The following is a 20,697-nucleotide window of genomic DNA, read 5'->3' on the forward strand; positions in this document are numbered from 1 at the left end:
GGGGTTTGATATGTTGAGAAGGTAAAATTAGGGTTTCTGAGAATTTGTGTGATATATGTCAGTGATTGCAGTGTGAAAAAAAAATATATTCTTGAAATCCTAAACTATAACACGCCTAAAAAATTTGGGGTGTTACATTAAATACTTGATGTTTTTCCTTCTAAACATCAAATAGTCAATTTAAACTCCTTAAACTTTCAAATGGTCTTCCAAAACTCAAGTATTATTATATTGAATGAATTATATCACTTAAGTATGCATTCATTCATTCTTAAAGACCTTTATATCAAAATGATTTTGCTCAAATATTCAAAGTATTCAAATCTTCTTTTAAATCTTGTTGAGTAATTTGTTAAGTTTTGAATTGAGGAAGAAATAGGATAATATTTGGTAATGATGATGATTAAAACAGTGTATGGGATAGTAGATGTCAACAAAAATAATCGAGTAATGTCTATAAATCAATCAAGTAAATCAATTTTCTTAATCGAGTACAAATCCATATTATATGAGTAATGTATCGGTTAATCATATTAAGTCAGAAAGTTTGTTCTTGTAATCGAGTATAAAGTTCTATCTAATCGAGTATCTTTCTAAATTAAGTCTTTTATTCGAGGAACAATATTGTATACTCAATTAGTGATATCTTTAAAGAAGCCTTAAAGCCAATTCAACTATGGCATATCATTTTTATTGAGTAAAACTCATTTGTAATTGAGTAAGCTAATTATGTCTAAAAGATAATCGATTACAAGTTATAGTGTATTCGAGTAAGCATAAAACTATACTCGACTAAATATGCTTTTGTACTCTTCTAACCGAACAAAATAAATCGAGTACCTAAAAATTATAATCAAGTAATCACCTAAGTGTACTTGAGTAAACCTCTTTTGTAATTGGGTATATATCTTTCAGAAATTTGTTAAGTATCAAGCACCTTGATGTAGTTGAGTAATTGAAATTATAATCGAGTAAAATTTTAGTTATACTCGACTAAATAAACCATTTCAATCGAGCAATCTTTACAATTTTTTATCTCAAAGTTTTAATCGAGTGAAAACAATTTATAATCGAGTAAGTCAGAAAAATAGTCGAGTACAAATCTTCTATACTTGATTAAACATTCAACTTAGTCGATTAAATGACAATTTTTAATCAAGTAATGTTTAGCAGATTTTGAACTTTATAATCGTTACAGAGCATTAAATGCAACCAGTCTCTACTTTTCAAAACATTAAATGCTGATAGATATAGAAAATTTGTACATGAAATTTGATGCTCTAACTATTTTGTAAAATGTTATAGAAAAAAAAAAAAAGGCAATTAAGACCAGAATACTATATAAGGAGTTGAAGGTTTGAAGAAAAACAAAAAGATGAGATTTTGAAAACAAAAAGAACTTCTTAAGAATCTTGAGCCTTCGAGAGTGCTTCATTACTTTACATCCATCAAAAGAGAAAAGAGATTAAGCACATCATTTTCTCTATGTCTATCTCTTTGTAAACCCAAAAGAAGTGTTTTTAATCTTGTATTATTTTATACCTTGTTTTACATTCTTTATTCACATTCTCTTGTAAAATTGTATAAGTTAAGCTTGATTCTTATAAAAGACATTGGTTGTCGCTGATCTTGTTTAAAAATCATCAATTGTAAAGGTTTGTAAGTGAGCCTATTTTAAAACCTACCCAAAATAAGGTTGGTTGACTAAATCTTTAATAAGGAGCCAATGTAGTGGAGTAGGTATACCCAAACCACTATAAATCCTAGTGTACTGTTATCTTATAATTTATTTTTACTTTCAATTTTAAGTTATTTAATTTTTTTTAAAGGGTGAAATCTTAATTCACCCCTTCTTAAAGCTAATTAAGTTTTACAAACTTCAAGTATTAAGATGATTACTCGAGTAATGTTATTTTGTTACTCAATTAACACATATTTGAACACTTAGGATATCATTTTAGGTCATTCAAACGAGTTCAAGTATACTTTAAGCATCACAAGTCATTTGTTTTCACTTGTATGCGATGGACACTTAGGTTAATTCTTGAAAACCTAGAATAATACATTAAAGTTAATCCTATTAAAGCCTATATATAATCCTATAGAAACTTGTGTCTTCCAAGTATTTAATAGTTAATGGAGAAAATTTATTAAAGTCTTATATTTGGATTCACATCATCAAAACATTCTCAAAATCAAATTCAATAATCTCTCCATTTTTTGTGATGACAAAACTTTAATGTGATTAGAACATTTAACCCAAATGTTCCATTTTCTCTCCCTTTTTCATCATTAGCAAAAAGAATAAGTGGATGATTTTTTTTAAGAAATCATCCACTCTCCCAGTTTTTGTGATCTTTCCTTTAAGGTGATAAGAATTCCTTTGAGGACTTCTGTATTCCCCTTAATTAGATTATTTGCAAGTGAAATTGCAAATCAAGGTCATTAATAGATGGGGAACAAGTAATCAGAACAGTCAAAATCAAAGTACAAGGAGTAGTCTTATATTATAATAACATATCATTTGAGATGCAAAGAATTTTCAAACAACTGCTTATGTTCATTTATGTTGTACACTAAATGCATTTAGTGGTTCGGCCTCAACTGCTTATGTTCACTACCTTAACTCTTTGAAAAGAATTTTCAAACAACTTGCTACTTAGCTTTTAGTAAGATAAGCTAGAACTTCTTACACAACTTTTACATGGAGTAGTTGAAACTTTTATAAGGTGTCTTTTAATGGCTCGAGCACAAACTTTTACAACTTAAACAAGCTAAGAAATGATATAGTTGGATCACTCAGAAAAACTTATACAATATAGCACTTGTGTAACAGCCCACCTTTTCGGGCGTGTTATATCTTAGAAAATTTGGTCTATATTTTTTTTTTCTTTTTAAATTCCTTAAGACTGTATCTAGTGCTAGATGGGATATCCATACTAGAGAATAAATACAAAGCGGAAGCTGAATCGAATCTGTTCATGGCGATAATAATAACTGGACATGGCGTTCATTACAAGGTATAAGCGTCTGATAAATACAATGTACACAATTCTTTAAACTATTCATATTACAACATATCATGGTACATATACTCGTATCTTGTCGTCTCGCGACACTACTCATCACCAATCTCGGAATCATCTCTGCAAGTCTCGACTGGAACGTCGAATGTTCCAGGGGCGAAAACCTAAGTTAGATGATGAGTCATCTAAGTAAGGTACATAATGTCATGTCATGTGTGTATGCAATGTCTTTAATCGTAGGTGTCAACTGTACCCCTCATGCTGCCTACCATTTTAGCTGCCACCTTTTTCGAAGTCGGGGTGTATGGGTGCACCCTTGATAAGACAGCGGTGCCAGTTCGTACTCTCTACGGCCTCATATGCGTGTGATCAACAGTATCAATGTGTATGTATGCATTTCATAATCATGTCATTGATGCAGTCTACGTGTTGATTGCACATCATAACATGCCAATATGGTAAAAGCATTAACATTTATAACTGTACTAAGTTCATGCGGTACACTTACTGCTATTTTATCTCGAACAACGTGTCGAGCAGCTATTCCTTAATCTCCTTGATCACAAGGACTCCTACAACATAAATTTATTTTTAGAACACCATTTACTATTTTTCATAATTTCTTCCATTTTTTCTTTTGTTTTTAAGTTTTATCTCTTCGAAATCACATAATAATTATCCTGGTTTCATAAAAATTTAATCTCTTTTTACCAATATTCCTTAAGTAATATTTTCAGTATTCTGGATTTTTTTTGGAATTTTCTAATTTAAATTCCTATTTTCCCTTATTTCAAAATAGCTAAATATGTGATTATTACATAATAATTACCTAATCTTTCATTTTATTTAATTCCTTTTCACTAATATCTCTTAAATAATACTTATAACTCTCTGAAATTTTCTTGAAATTTTTTGAATTAAAATCCTATTTTTTCTTTATTTCCATAATAGAAAAATTCACTTAAATAATTAATAACTTTAGCATTTTCAGGAAATTTCTTCACCAATAAATCTTAAACAATATTCCAGATTTAATAAAAAATTTTCAAAATTTTTATTTCTTCTATTTTTTTTTTTTTTCTGTCGGGCGCGTGAACAGCAAGCACCTTCTTCCCACTCGTGGGCGCGTGTTGCCACGCGCCCGATTGCAGTTGCCTTCTCCGACGGCCATTTCGCCGCCGGCGGCCCCTCCGAGCTTCTGAGCTTCGAAACGAAGCTCTCCCCCCCTATCTTCGACCCTCTGAATCCAAATTTGCTATTAAAAACGAGAAAAAAACATTAAAAATACCTTAATTTTTCGATCGAAGGCGCGGCTCCGGCGAAGGCGCAATTTTTTGGTGATGCTTGGGTCTTTCGCTTCACTGCTCCGTTGGCCACCAAACTTAACAGAAATGATGCCCACGACTTGGAGATCAGAACCCCACTTTTAAATCTGTCAAACTCTCTCCCAATCGGCCAATCTTTGAATTAAAATTTTTGATGCTTTGCTTCACTCGAACGAGGCTATTTATAGCCCAAATCCGACGTGACTTGTCCTATCATGGATGGCCACGCGTCCCCCAGGTCACTCCGGCGTCGCTTCGGCCATTTAATGGCCCCCTCACCCTTGAAATCCGATTGTAGGCGCGACCATGCCTTGGCCGCGCACTGCTCTGTAGAAATCCGGATTTTTTGGATTTCCTTTTTTTTTTTTTACATATATATACCATATATACACGACATACATACATCTATACTTATTTTTAGATACTTATAATTTCTGTCATAAATCATCTTAAATCATATTATTTTCATTTACATATTTTTACATATTGACATACTTACACATACCTATATAATAAGTACACTTTAATAACTTAATTATATATCATATTAAGCTAATTAAATATATCATATAAGCATCATCTAAATAAAAGTATAACTAAGTATAGTATTAATTTTATTCATAATAACTTAGGGTATTACAACTTGAACAAGAAAAGGCTTTTCACAAAGAAATCAAATATTAAAAGATATAGTAGTTACAAAAATCACTAATGCAAGGCCCTTACTCAATTGCATACAAATGTAACATTATCTCTTAATGACAATTAAACTCTCTAGTAACTCTTGATGGCATCGAGATCATAACACAAGTCTCATAATTCTTATTTCGGTCTCTTTGCTTTTGAGAGTGCGACTTTCTAGGTTCATTGCCAAATAACAATCAAAAACATCAAACTCCTTTGATGTCACTCGAACTCTTTTATCTATTTTGAGAATCTCTATAGTTTCTCAAAACATCTTAATGATTTTGAGTGATATCTAACAACATCTCAACATAATTTAAATGATAATGAAGTCAATTCAGAGTGAAGTTATTTTGTTAATGATTATCGTATAATTCAATCATTCCATTACTAACGTCCCAACTGAATAAGATTCATGAACTGATTAAACTCACTAACTCAATACTATGCGATAAATCTCAATTGATGTGATAAGACGATACATTGAAAACTCATTTTCAATCATTCATGCATTGGTCAAGGACTTCCCTTATCATTGACTAACAAAAGATTGCACAGAATGTTCGACTCACATTGGAGGTAATAGATCTTATCTGGTAAACATATGCCTCCATATACTAGTTGAATGAGACCACACAATGAATATTCCCACCTCACATTTAGGTGAGTCCGTATCATCGAAAAATCTCACACACCAATACATAAGACAACCGTGTTGCTTTAAGTTAGAGAATCAGTTGCACAAAATTAACTAATAATTTGTTAGCCATGTAATTTGTTATCAACTTCATGTTCGATGCGTTCTTCAACCAACAATCACCCATATGTTTACTATGAGTATCTCATATTTTGTGTCATGTGACTCATCACTCTTTATCATTAATATCTCATACTAATCAAAGTAACAAATATCCATTAGTCCACACTCGTTTGATTAAAGTCCACATTTAAGGAAGTTAAGAACTAGAAAATTTAATATTTCTTATACTAAAGTAGTAAATTCATGTTAGTGGTACTCACTTGATTAAAGTCCTCATTTAAGGAAGTTAAGAACTAAAAAAATTAAGATTTCTTATGCTAAAAAATCTCATCCATATTTTCTTAACGACTTAAAAATGAGATGTTTAACAAAAAATCTAAAAACTCATTCATATAAAATTAGAGAGTAGTGAATGAAGATAAACTATCATTTTATTATGTACGAAAACACATCAAAATACCTATTTAATTAGATGTTATATAGATCTAGCATTAGAACATATCACTAATAGCAAGAATGGAGTATCAACAACAATCAACAAGAAGTATGGAGCATTAGTAGCAACAACAACAACATTACAAATCTCCCCCAAGAAATTCATTCTCAAAAATCACAATTTGAATAAGTACCTATGAAATAGAAATGGAACAGAGATGCTGAAACAAACCTATCACAAAATTTTTCAATCATAAATTTGTCAAGCAATGAAACCGAAACAAAGCCTAAAATTTTCAAGCCCCAAAGCATAAATCATCAATTCAAACAACAGATGAGAGAATAAAAACAATTTCTTAATTACCCCTTGCTGTGGTGGTCAGAACATACTGCTTGGTGGCTGCGACGATCCACTTGAGGATTTTGGTACTTGTTGTGACTTGTGACAGAACACACACATACAGCCCGAGAAAGAAAGAGACCAAACAAAAAGAGCTCCAGAGGACACTAGATGACGAAAGTCGAGGCAGACGAACAGAGACGAAGAAAAGAATTGAGTCGAAAGAGCTGGAACAAGTGTGTGGCAGTGTTGAGTTGGATTTTGAAAAGCTGGTTATCTGTTGTCTGAAAAGTGTTTTTAGTGACTCATATGGTTTCCTGCTCCGAAAACACTAAAAAAATACAGAAAGTATTTTCAAAACAAACGTACGCTAGGTATGGTTATTTCTTTTGAGTCATCTACTTTTTTTTTTGCTTTTATTTTTATTTTTTATTTCCAGTGTCAAATTCACTATTAGATATAAATGAAAAGTTAAATAAACAATTTTGTTATTTTGCTCAAGAGGCTTGTCGAGGAACGTACCAAGAGGTGCTTAAATGACAAAAATGTTTCTCACCCAATTACAAATTTACTCTTCTTTTCTTAGTCGTCTCTAATAAGAGAAAGGCGATTGCTGGAGACAGTCATAGGAAGAGAAGAGAGAGGAGAAAGAAGACAGCCAAGGTAACAGAGAAGTAAATTTACAAATGAATGAAGGGTATTTTTTTGATTATTTGATTGTCTCTCAACAAGCCTCTCGATCAAAGTAACAAAATTGTTAAATAAATAACTAAATAATAATAAAGTCAAAAACTTAATAATTATAATAACAAAAAAATAAAATATAAAAAATCAACTTATTACCCGATATAAATTCTGTCGGACGTGGCCCATGACAAATTGTGCGCCCAACCTCATGTTGATGCAATATCATATCAACATTGACATTTGTGCTTTTTCTTTCCTTTTTTTTTTTTTTTTTTGGCTGTCCCTCCAACAAAATTCAAGAGCAACTTGGGATTTCCCTGCTTTGTGGGACATGACTTGGCTGCCTCATCTTTACGGCTCCCCAAGCCATAGGAAAATGGACAATATAAAGGGTCCTCTACATATATATGTATATCTAAATACTTCTCGACTTTAAATTTTTAAAACGTTTTATTAAATATTCTTATTTAAAAAATAAATTTATTAAATATTTTTTAAATTTTTATTAAATAATTAAATTTCTAATTTAAAAATAAAAAAACTAATGTTACATTTAGTTTTAGGAAATATCTTTTTCAACTCTAATTTTATAAATAAATATGTACTAATTTTTTATGTTTTAAAAAGTAATAGCATTTATTTTTAAAAAATATATATTTTTAATTTATTAGATTGTATGAATGCCACTTGTATTGCTTATGCCACATTACTACCATATTATATTACTTATTTAAAAAAAGTGTTTACTATTCACTTTAATAAAAAAAGCCCTAGATTTATCATCTTAATAACAAAAAACTCACCATTTTGAGCAACAAGGAATAGAAACTAGAATATATACCTATAGTCGATTCTTGCTTCAATTTGAACAACAAGGAGATTTGAGATTAGATATCAGAGATTAGTCATTGACTAAATGATGACATTGAAAGAGATATTAGAGCAATAGTTGATTGAAGGAATAGGGAACGACTCGATGACGTTTTAGTTGTCTTGGATGTCAAGAATGGATCGGCTCGACAATAGGAACCAAATAGCTCGATGACATTTTAATTGTCTTGGATGTCGAGAACAAAACAACTCGATAACAGGAATGAAACGACTCGACAAGAATGGCTCAACAAAGAGAGTGGAACGGCTCGATGGGGCTCGACGACGGAAATAGAATGACTCGACGAGTTCCGACATTCTAGAACAGGAAAAGAATAGAAAAATGTTAAAGTATAGAGCATATCCCTAATTACGCACATGCATTTCGCGTTGAGACTTTATCCCTAATTATTTTTTAATGAAATGTTTAATAGTTCTACTTTTTTTGGGAGTAGAAGTATCTAATGGGACGTTTTGAAAGTTCGGGGTGCCACACAATTTTTTTGATAAAGTACAGGGGTATTTTTATGCTTTCACGCTCCCTAATTACGTGCGTCTATTTCACGTTGAGACTTTATTCTTTGTTAAGCTCAAAGGTAAGTAAATATGATTTTAATGCTAACAAAAATATTTTTATGATATAAATGTATTTTTTTTATGTAAAATGTAAATTTATTTTGAATTAAAGGTGGATTGTTTTTAGATTTATTTTCTTGTTTTGATCATTTATGTCTCAAAAGTTTATGTTTAAATTTTCATATTTTGATAAATGCATTTCTTACTCATGCATAAAGTAAATTTATTTTGAATTAAAGAAGAATTATTTTGAGACATATTTTCTCTTAATTATGCAAAAAGTAATTTTTTTGAATTAAAGGAAAATTACTTTTAGACATATTTTCTTATTTAATCATTTATGTCTAAAAAGCTTAGATTTGAATTTTAGGAAAATTATTTTTAAACATATTTTCTTTTACTCATGCAAAAAGTAAATTTATTTTGAATTAAAAGAGAATTGTTTTAGACATGTTTTCTTATTTTAATAATTTATGTCTCAAAAGATTATATTTGAATTTTCAAATCTTGATTTTTCATGCAAAAAGTAAATTTATTTTGAATTAAAGGTGAAACATATTTTTTTATTGTTTGAGAAAGTCTAAACATTTTTTGAATTTCAAACTTCATATTAACATTTTTTTAATGACTAGTGTGTTTAGAATATGTATATATATATGGTAAGTATGGAGGCTCAAGGTAGAACAAACTTGATAGAGCATTCAAATAAGAGTGAGAATGTTTGGAGTGCTAGAAATGTGCTGTCTGGTAGAATTCTCAATCGTTGGTGACTTATTTGCAATTGTCTCTGGTTGTAAGTTTGTTATTTTTACTCACTTGTTGTGTGATGGGATTATATTTGCTAGTAGTATGCTAGTGGTTCGTGCTTAGACAATGGATTGTATATTGGTTCTAGCTCTAATTAAAAATTAGTATTGATTCTCCTTAGTGAAACCTCAAACTAAATCTTGAGAGAGAAGATTAGACTCTTTAGAGTCGAACCTCTATAAATTTTTCTTGTTTCTTATGATTGTGTGATTTTATTCTTATTAATCTTACTGCAATCACCACATATTAAGATAATAAATTTAAGAATTTTTAAAAAAGTTAAAATTATTAATTACTTTTAAAAAACCCAATTTACCTCCCCTCTTAGATTTTTTTTTGGCAATATTCTTAATTATTGTTTAATGAAATATTTAATAGTTTCACTTATTTAGAGTAAGATAGTCTAATTAGATGTTTTAAAAGTTTTGACTTTTGAGTGCCACACTATTTTTTTAACAAAGTACAAGAGTATTTTTATGTTTTCACCTTCTAGAAATAAATTCTTATATGTAAAGGGTAAAAAAATATAAGTTTTGTGTGGATTTTTTTAATTAAAATTTTACTTTTTTAACCTTTTGTGTTATATACTGATATATAAAATATATGCACTATATTAAAAATTTATAATATTATAACCATTTTTACTTAAACTCTCAAATAAGAAAAATATTCATTAATTCCCCCTCATTCCCTCCCTTCTTTTAATTTTACAAACCCCTTATTTCCCTCCCCTCCAAGACATAACCTTATGAGTGAGTATATGATTATTTTAGTATTTTAGTTTGTTGTAGAGTAATTTATCCATTGAACCTAATTAATTAAACTTATAAAAACAAAATTGAAGTTAACTAAAATTTTTAAAAATTGAGTTAACTAAAGTCCCTGTAAATTAATTAAAATAACCGATTTTGAGAATATTCAATAGAAATTTTGTGCAATTATTGTGATAAACATCAACCTAAATTTATTTTGGTGGCAATTTCATAGACAACTTAAAATTTAATAATATTTTTTAAATAATTATATATTTCAATCAATTCAATTCACTTAGTTAAAGCAGAGATATTGTATATTAGTGTTAAAATTGAAGCAAAAATTAAATATTTTTATAAAATTTAATAAAACCCAAATTAAAATTAATTGTTCCAGTTTAAAATTTTAATTTTAATCAAATAATATTAACTCCTACTATGTGCAAAACTTAAAATGGATATATATCAAAAGGATTAATGTTAGGATAGTGGCATAAGATATAACATATATATATTGTCTAAAAATGCATAAATATTATGTATTTATTATATCTAATTACTATATTCTAATATTTTTGTTGAGTAATGCTATTTATCTCCAGTAGTGATGAACATTGATGATGTGTGGTAGCCCATGTAAAAGTATTTGGTCGACATTACACATTTATTTAAAGTCCCAAGGGTCAGGGCTTAAGGCAAGAGGATCCCCTGTCCCCTTATCTTTTTATTCTCGTGATGCAGATCTTGCATGGTATTGTAAGCCACCACTTGAGGTCCTTTGATTTCCAGTTCCATTGAAAATCAAAGCAAACTCGGCTTATGATGCTTATGTTTGCGGATGATTTACTCTTGTTCTCTCATGGTGATCTTGCTTTGGTGAGTATTTTGAAATCATTCTTGGAGAGATTCTCTTTTTTGTTTGGCCTTAGAGCCAATCCATCAAAGAGTGATTACTTCGTCTCAAGTAAGGATGAATTCTTGTGAGAGGATATTTTTAATGCTTCAGGGTTCTGAAGAGATGCTTTACCTATAAGATATTTGGGAGTACCTTTACTCTCTACCAAGCTATCATATATGGGAATTGACAGCCCATCATTGATAAAATGAAGAATATGATCAGTGTTTGGCATAACAAGTTGTTCTCTTTGGGGGGGAGGGGAGGGGGGCGCCTACAGTTGGCTCAGTTTCTTCTCTCTACCATCTATGTGTATTAAGCGTCTATGTTTATCCTTCAAAAGATGGTGGTTCAAGAGATTGAGTAGCTTATTCATAATTTCTTATGGAATAGCAATGAGACGAACCCAATAAAGTGAAAGTTGCTTAAAGAGAGATTTGATGCCCTAAGAAACAGGGAGGCTTGGGTCTTAAGTCTCTTTATGTCTAGAATCAAGCCTTGGTTGCCAAGCTTATTTGGCGTTCACATGTGGGTGATAAAGAGTCCTTGTGGGTGAAATAAGTGCATACCTATAGGGTAAATGGGGAGTGCTTCTGGCTCTTTAAAGTACCCTATGCCTACCCATAGTATTGGATAAAACTGCTCTCATTAAGGGGGACTCTGAGATCTCGATTTGGGTGGAGGACTGAGAATAGTCGTAGCACATTCCTTTGGTAGGATTAGTGGCATCATTTGGGAGTACTCATTGATCGTTTCTCTTGCCAGCTGCCTCGACAATTCGACATTTCATCCTTGGCTAAGGTCTTGGACTTTATTAAGGATAGTTCTTGGATTTGGCTGGAGACTTTTTTCTCTACCTTTAGATCTTATTCGAAATCATCTTCTTAGCCTTCATTGTTTTAAGTGTTGTGATGAGCCTTGTTGGCTCTCGGCCTCGAAAGAGGTGTTTTCAATTAGGGCCACTTTCCAAGAATTGTAGGCCCAGGGCCCCTGGGTTCCTTGGTATTGATTAATTTGGTCGTCTGTGGGAATCCCTACTCATTCCTTCATTCTCTAGTTAGCGATTTGGGAGCGCTTATCAACTTTTGACCATATTAACTTGTTCTTATCTTTTCTGAACAGATGATTTCTTTGCAAGTTGAATACAGAGAGACATAACCATCTGTTTTTCGAGTGCCCCTATTCTCGAGAGGTGCTGACCATTTTTTGCAGATTGAAGAAATTCAACCGGCCTTGGCATCGATGAGATACTGGTGTGCTTTGGGCAGTTGCGAGATGAAGTGGCAGGAGCTCGTGACAAGTGGCGAATAAGCTGGTTCTTCACATATTGGTGTATTTCATCTGGAGTGAACGCATCAACGGGTACTTTCAAGATCAAGAGAGATTTGTCTCACGGTTGGCACATCACATCAGATTCAGTGCACTATGTGAGCCCATTTGACGATTGTCCAATTTAGGTCATCTCTTCAAAGTTATGCTCTTCGTCATGTTTGACGACTTTCAATGGACCAGACCTTTACGCTCCATTGAGATGCCATTTGTTTGTCTTTGGAGGTTGGTTGCTATGATCTTGAAGTCTCATACTCTGTGTCAATTCCTTCTGTGCTTATGCTTTGTTGTTGCCCCTCTATTTCGAGTTAGTCATTTGATGAGTCTTTATTCGTTTATCTTATAATTAGTGTATATTTTGTACATATGCTATTTTTATTTTATTTATTTTATTTTTATTTTTATTTTTATTTTTTGACCCAGAAAGTGATCATCAATGTGTTATTGCCCCTAATTTTTTGATGATTTAGAATATGTCTTCACCTTAATTTGTAGCCATTTTTATTTTATGAATTCCTTATCTAAAAAAACAAAAAAATGTGGCGGCACTTGTCCCCAAATGGCCCTTGGGTAGTTCAAAGAGGCAAGAGGCTGAGCTGAAGCAGGGACTCCAAAAGCGAAGGGTAAAAGGCAAGGAAAAGAAGGTAACAAAGTGGGCCGGATTGACACGTGGCAAATACTCATTTGGCACCACTATCTAACCTGGGGGTTGTCTGTCACGTGTCACGTGCGTCGACGGGTACTCCGTCCAAGGCTTGGAAAGCACATTTTACATTCAGTCGCTCACTCACTCACTCACCTTGGTCCCCACCACTCCACTCCACTCCACTCCACTGCACTCCGTCTGACCATTGACTTACTTAAGACGGACGGGTTTAATTAACTCTTACCTAAGGCATCCTTTGGGTTCGGAGAAGTGGATTATTGATGAATAATAATTATATTTAAGATAAAGAGTTATTTTTAGCGTGATAGTTGGTGATTTTGATAAGTTTAAAATAGAATTTATCTTTGCTTACCATTATTATTATATAAATATAAATATTTAGATCATGAGCAAATGATGAAACTCTTAGTAATCACAAAATTATAAATGTTACATTAATTTATGACGTAAGTACGAAGTAAAGAAAATAAAAAATGGTTAAATTTAATTTAAAGTGGATGGGTAAAGGGCTGAGGCAAGCATCCAATATAGGAGGAGGGCGATGTGGGATGGGTCATGAGGCAATGCATGTCAATCAGATTCCAAAAGAAAGGGGTGATGAGGATGTCACTTGGATGATGATGTCCATGGAAATGGGAAGCAATAAGAAGAGGTAATGGTGAAGACTTCATTATTCATCGCACAGACAAATTCCTGGATTTTTGCGGTATTATTGCCATTGCCATTGCCATTGCCATTGCTGCTCCAGTATTTGAGGTCACTGGCTGGCTGCAAATTGCAATTAATGGATGCATGCGGATGTGGCCATGACATACATGCCCACTTAAATCACAGCCATGTACATTTTCCAGTCATAAAATCATGTCCCACTCAAATCTGCCCTCAAATTTGATTGTATTGATAGTCCACCCCCCCCCATATGCCTTCTTATTTTAAGGGCGTAGTTTGAAATACTTTATATTTTAAAATTTACACCCATACTATTTCAAACTGTCTAATTAACACTAATCTAATCCTTCATGTGTCTTGAATAGCACGATTTCATATGCTTTAACAATCGTTAATTTTTAAATTAAAAATATTAATTTAAAGACTAACGATAAATATGAATCAATAAAAGACAAAATATCATACTTGTTAATAATTGGAGAGCCAACATATATATATATATAAAACTAATTAATAACCCTAAAACAAGAGAGCAGAAATAAGATGGGTCGGGTGAGCATGTCCATGTGGGAGGGACAATGGGGCAGCACCAGCGTAAGACACGGTGGTGCTCCGCCACTCGCTCAGTCTTCACTCTTCAGCATCAGCGAAATTTTATTCATGCCGGCAGCCTGCCTCACCAAGTGGCGGCACAGGCGCTAAACCCACAAAACTCTCTACATATATTATGCCGCATCGACTTGGGTAAACAAAAGGTAAGTAATGTTTTCAAAAATATAAAACTTTTGGGTGACATTTGTATACTGTTTTCAAGTTCATTAATAAGTGTGTTCTTTCTTAATTGTCTTTTGAGGTCTTTACATAAATCAAATAAACAAAAATCCTTGTTGACTATACAAAAAATAACTCTTTTTCATGTCACAAATGAAACCCCTTTTTGGATATTATACTAATTAAATCCTAAACCTAAATTTTTGTTTTAGTTTTAATATAACATTTGAAAAACGTGTTGACGATGCGGGGACGATCACCATTCTTGTCTCTCACCCAAGTACTTGCAAAATGAGTCGTGGACTCACTCCCTCATGATCATTCTAACGCTCAAGTCAGTTTATAAGGTTATCAAAATTGAAGTATTTAGTAGAAACAGAAGAAATGATCCCCTTTACCTGTGTGGATTCACTCATATTTATGAGAAGCGAGGGTCATCTGCTAGAGATAGGAGTTTCCCTCTTTTCCATTGGAAACTTCCTGCTATTGCGGAGAGATTTGTTGCTGAGTTTGTTTCCACAAGTAAAGGAGAAGTTATCTTCCGAGCATTTTGGGATAATGATCTTAGGGGTGTTCAAAAAAATCGGTAAATCGCAGAAACCGGTCAGATCAAACCAAACCGGTTGGTTTTTTTTTTTTTTTTTGCGGTCGAAAACAGTTTGGATCCTGTCCAAACTGCGCGGTTTGCGGTTTGCGGTTTGGACAATTGGCGGTTCGGTTTCAAACCAAACCGCCTAAGAAAATAATAATAAAAATTATAAAAAAATTATTATTATAAAAATCTAATAATCGGCAGCCCCCTCTTATTTATTTTTTACACTATTTTGTTTTTATTTTTTGCTCTTATTTATTTACCTTTGATTGTCTTTATTTATCAATATTTATGTCTTTATTTATCATTTTTAAATATCATTTTTAGTGGTTTTAAGTAGTATTTCAAATCACGGTAAATCGCATCAAACCAGATCGCAAATACGGTGCGATTTGGCCGCACCTAAACCGGATCGGTCTAGTTTAATTGGAAAACTGCACCAACAGTTTGGCGTGCTAAAAATGATTCAGATCGATCAAATCGCACCACGCACACCCCTAAATGATCCCCTTAATTTAGAAACCACGATCTTGGGAGAAACAAATATGCCTATCATCTTTGAGAATCACGGGACAACAATCACCTTTAGAGGATTTAGGAGAATCACAAAGGCCAAAGATACTAGGATACGCTCATCAAACTTAGATTTGGAATTTTGGGTATTCTCTAAGACTATTCGGATACACCCTTCCCATCTTAAACTAGATAGTAATTCTCAATTGTCCATTGGGTGTCCTTTGTCTATTGACTAATTCACGGTGACGTTAAGGTAGCTGTGATATTCGAAATTTTTCCCTCATCACATCACGTGTTTAAATGTTAAAAGTGAAGGAAATTAATTTTTTAATTTAAAAATTGGAACATATAATTTAAATGTTAAACGTGTTTATAATTTTAGAGGAGGTTTATATTAAATAATTTATTTTAAATTTTTACAAAACTATTTTTATCCCAAATGCTGAGAAATATTTCCTCTACTTATATATCTTAATTCATTTATTTCCTCTCTTTTTTTCTTTCTGATTATATATCCTTCCCTCTTTGGAGTCGGTTTCAGTAAAATGAATACCGTTACAACACTGCATTGACTGCTTATCTTTGTACCGTAAACTCTCTCTCCCCCTCTCTCCAGAAGCCTGGGAGATTGATTATTATTATTAACCCCCGGGTAAAATGGGTTCACTGCCAGCGCAGTTTACCCTCGGCCGGTGGATTACTGCTCCCTGCCAGGTCGGATCGTTGGTAAAGTGCGCTGGACAGTTCATGAGATGCGCCCATCCCTCTTCCTTTTGCCCTTTCTCTTGATCTTCGGATTAGGGCCTATTTTTAATCCCCCAAATCTTAATTTACTCAACAAACTGAAATTAGAAAGTAGAGAGAGAGAGAGAGAGAGATTTGATTGCTACTAGTATATTCTTGTATAAATATCAGGGAACGGTTAGATTTGCAGAGATATAGCGAGAGATCAGAAGAAAGAAACACTGGGTTTGGAGAAAAGTCCCTTTCTTGCTTTCTTGTTAGTATACAGGGAGATTAGATTTAGGGGATATAGAGAGAGTGAGATCTCTTCCATTTTAGTCCTAATTTGACTTTATTATTAAGGCCCAGCTTGTAGAGAATCAAGAGACTTTTTGGGGTTAACAGATCACCAATCAACAAGAACTGTAATGGGTAAGTCCCACGTTTCCTCCTCCTGTTTCTCGTTTCCTGTTCTGGGTTCTCGTTTTTGCTTGTTTTTGGGGTTCTGGGCGTTCAAAAATTCCCTGTTCCTTTTGTTAATTTCTTTGTTCTGGTTTTGAGTGATTCCATGTTTCGTTTCTGCTCCAAGAAGAGTTGAGGATTAAAACCATTTTCTGGGTTATGTTTCTTGGGATTTGGTTTTTCTGTAGCGGTGGGTTGGTTGGTTGATCTTATTGTGTTTTCGTCCTTATTGTCTTGATTCAATGTTTGGTCTACCTAATCTCTGTTTACGTTCTGGTCTTCTGGTCTTTAATTAGGTCTAGGCTTCTTAATTGGACCTCTTTCTTTCTTTAGATTCTCCTTGGCGTCATTTTCTTTTTCTTTTTTTTCCTTCTTTCTTTTCTTGAAACTTTCGGATTACTTGCTTCACACTTCTAGTGTCAAACTTTCAGTACTTTTGTGATTGGCAATGGTGGCTCCTTATGTCTTTATGCTTTATCTTGGATATTGTGTTTGTTTCCTCAGAATCTACCACGAGCTTTTCACAGAACAAAGATGATGAGTACGAGAAATTCATTAAAAGAATGAATCCACCGAGGTACCTAGATCTTTCTGATAGTGGTTGTCCCATGAATGTTAGCGTCACATCTTGGAGGTTTGGTCATTAATATGTTGCTTTTATCTGTTTGGTCAGAGTTGTAGTCGATAATGACTACTGCAAAAATGCAACTGTTGTTCAGGTATCTTAAGTTTTTTTTTTTTTTTTGTCTTTTTAAAATTATCTTCAATGGATTTTCCCTGTTTTTTGTGAGCTTGTTGGGTGAACATCTTCTATTCATTTGAGGCAGGTGGACAGTGCTAACAAACATGGAATACTTTTGGAAGTGGTTCAAGTCCTCACTGATCTTAATCTCATCATCACTAAAGCTTATATTTCGTCGGATGGAGGCTGGTTCATGGATGGTAATAAACACCTCTTTTTATTTTAGACCTGTTTTTCGTTTCTGTGAGGAAGGAAAATGACTTGCTGCAAGCTTTTGACAGTGTTCAATGTAACTGATCAAACTGGGAACAAGATTACAGATGAAGAGGTTCTGGATTATATTCAGAAGGTGTGTTTGGTTTGTTAACCATTCCATCTCCTTGAATTTTATGTAGAAACTGACTTGATCTTTTGGGTTTATGTTCAGTCTCTTGGACCAGATTCGTGCTTTACTTCTTCTGTCAGAAGATCTGTTGGGGTTAAACCGTCAATGGACCACACTTCAATTGAACTCATAGGAACTGACAGGCCGGGATTACTTTCTGAAGTGAGTGCTGTTCTTACTGACCTTAGATGCAATGTCGTAAACGCTGAGGTGTGGACTCACAACACTCGGGCTGCAGCCGTGATGCAAGTCACAGATGAGGAAACTAGAGGTGCAATTACTGATCCGGAGAGGCTCTCCATGATCAAGCAACTCCTCTGCAATGTGCTCAAAGGTAGCAACATTTCCAGAGAAGTCAAGACTGTTGTGTCTCATGGAATTACCCATACCGAAAGAAGGCTTCACCAGCTGATGTTTGCTGACCGGGACTATGAAAGACCTGCCAATGAAGCCTTAGATGAAAAGCAAAGACCTGAAGTTAATGTTGTTAATTGGAATGACAGAGACTACTCAGTAGTTACTATCAGGTGTAAGGATAGACCGAAACTTCTTTTCGACACAGTTTGCACTTTGACAGACATGCAATATGTTGTTTTCCATGGACATGTCGATGCTGAGGGGCCAGAAGCTTATCAGGTACATCTTCCACAATTCCATATGGTTAAGCAGCAGGTGTAGCAAGAAAATCCATTCACATCTCAGAGCATTTTGTTAAATGGGCTTTCTGATAGTTTAATTGTAGAGACTGGAATATTTTTCTTGTGGTATTTGAAGGAATACTGTATCAGACATATTGATGGTTCCCCGCTTAACTCCGTGCCGGAGAGAGAGCGGCTGATTCATTGTCTTGAAGCAGCAATAGAAAGAAGAGTATCTGAGGTAACAACTTTAAACCCCCCATCCCAAATCCGAAATTCTTGTCTCATGGTTGAACAGTTTTGGCTTCTCTTCTAAATACTGTGTTTTTTAATATATTAATGATACCTACTTTTAACTAAATCTGTTGAGCTTGTGGTTCCACGATTATTACCAATGTTATTAGTGCTATCTAACCTCTTGTGCTTAACAGATGATGTTCCCCAATTGGGTTGGGAGTTAAGAGATGTATTGTCATATTTGGCGTGAAGGTCTCATAGTCTTCAGTGGATGAACTAGGACCGTTCATCTTTAAATTGCTAGAAAAAATGATTTTCTACACAAGTTTTCTTTTCTTTACAGTTGTCTTTCTAACTTTATGATGCAGGGGTTGAAACTGGAACTATGCACAACTGACAGAGTAGGGCTGCTATCTGACGTCACTCGCATCTTCCGTGAGAATAGCCTCTCAGTGACCAGAGCAGAAGTGACAACTAGAGCAGGCAAAGCCGTTAACACATTTTACGTGCGGGAGGCATCAGGGTACCCTGTTGATGCCAAGATAATCGATTCCATTCGGCAAGAAATTGGCCAGACCATACTGCAGGTGAAAGGCAGCCTTGAAGAAGTGAGCCAATCTCCACAAGAATCACCAACCAGGTTCCTCTTTGGCAGTTTCTTCAAATCCAGATCTTTTTGTAATTTTGGCTTGGTTAAGTCCTACTCTTAGAGCCTAATCGTGGCTTGGTTAAGTCCTACTTCTTTAGTAGTAGGATGTGTTGTGACCCAGGAAGATAGGTGCGAAAGCCCCTTCTTCCCAGGATGTGAAGGTAGACTTAAAAGAATGAAGTGCCTGTAAATATCTCCCATTTGCGTTTGCCTTAGCCTTATTTGTTAGTGTGAATCCAACGCCACGTTGGATCTCCCCACAAAGCCCGCTTCATTTGGGCTGCAATATGCTTTCAGAGCAAAATAGTTGTACATCGTAGCTCCTAATGTTATGGCCTTATATTCTAGTCAAATCTCTTCATTTTGTTTCTTGCTGCTTATTATTATTATTATTATTTTTATCGTCATCCTCATTCGATGGACTGTAGATAAAACCGACTAGCAAGCTAAAATTTATATAGCTGACTGACCTTATATTCGTTGATAAAAGATTGATGTATTGTTATTTTGCCATCGTCTTTTGGTATTGATGGGAAGACTTGGAAGTAGTTGTTCAGTACAGTCCTTTGATTGCTCAATACAATCCTTTGTGGAATGGATGATGGTGACTTGAGAGAGAGGGGGGGTCGAATATGATCTAAGAAATGTCCAGGATCGATGTCATCGAAGTCCCGTGGTGAAAACTGCCAAACTTGACCAACCAATTCCCCTAAAGATTTGAAAAGCTATGAGGTTGCCAAGGCGGCTGTGTGTTTTAAATGATACATTCATGGCCTTGATTGCCTTGAAGACTCATTGTTTGTGAATGGGACAGGCACCTAATTGTTCATTAATGTGGTGTTGAACTGCTTATCAAGTTGTTGTTGATGCACTTTGGCGGCTTTTAACATAATTCTGAACCAACTGTTTGAGAGCAACATAGCCAAAGCCAACCCTTCTGAGTAATTTTCTTTGGTAGTGTTCTCCCTTACCACAATTAATCTTAAACTTGAATGAAAAAAAAAAAAAAGAAAAGAAAAATATTACCTCAGATATGTGGTGAAAGTCATTGCTATTTAATTATATGGCACATGGACTGATGACAGGCACCTAATTGTTCATTAATGTGGTGAAAGTCATTGCTATTTAATTATATGGCACATGGACCGATGACTAGACTT

The 20,697-nt window shown here is 33.8% G+C and overlaps 1 protein-coding gene across 2 annotated transcripts; it reads left to right on the plus strand.

Moving 5' to 3' along the window:
• Positions 1 to 16,287: 16,287 nt before the first annotated feature.
• On the plus strand, positions 16,288 to 19,906 carry LOC127798295 (ACT domain-containing protein ACR4). 2 transcript variants are annotated; one of them, XR_008022370.1, is made up of 8 exons: positions 16,288 to 16,856; positions 17,391 to 17,463; positions 17,560 to 17,605; positions 17,714 to 17,828; positions 17,910 to 17,977; positions 18,056 to 18,649; positions 18,756 to 18,892; positions 19,257 to 19,300. XR_008022370.1 is itself a non-coding variant. In XM_052331762.1 (8 exons), the coding sequence occupies exons 1-8, from the start codon at positions 16,853 to 16,855 to the stop codon at positions 19,596 to 19,598; spliced, it is 1,347 nt and encodes a 448-aa protein (XP_052187722.1). In that variant the 5' UTR covers positions 16,294 to 16,852; the 3' UTR covers positions 19,599 to 19,906. The 2 variants fall into 2 exon arrangements, 1 of the variants encoding a protein (XP_052187722.1); XM_052331762.1 differs by having other exon boundaries at positions 16,294 to 16,856; positions 18,788 to 18,892; positions 19,257 to 19,906.
• The last annotated feature ends 791 nt before the right edge of the window (positions 19,907 to 20,697 follow it).

This window comes from Diospyros lotus, chromosome 3 (genome assembly GCF_014633365.1).
Source record: "Diospyros lotus cultivar Yz01 chromosome 3, ASM1463336v1, whole genome shotgun sequence".
Classification (NCBI taxonomy): Eukaryota; Viridiplantae; Streptophyta; class Magnoliopsida; order Ericales; family Ebenaceae; genus Diospyros; species Diospyros lotus.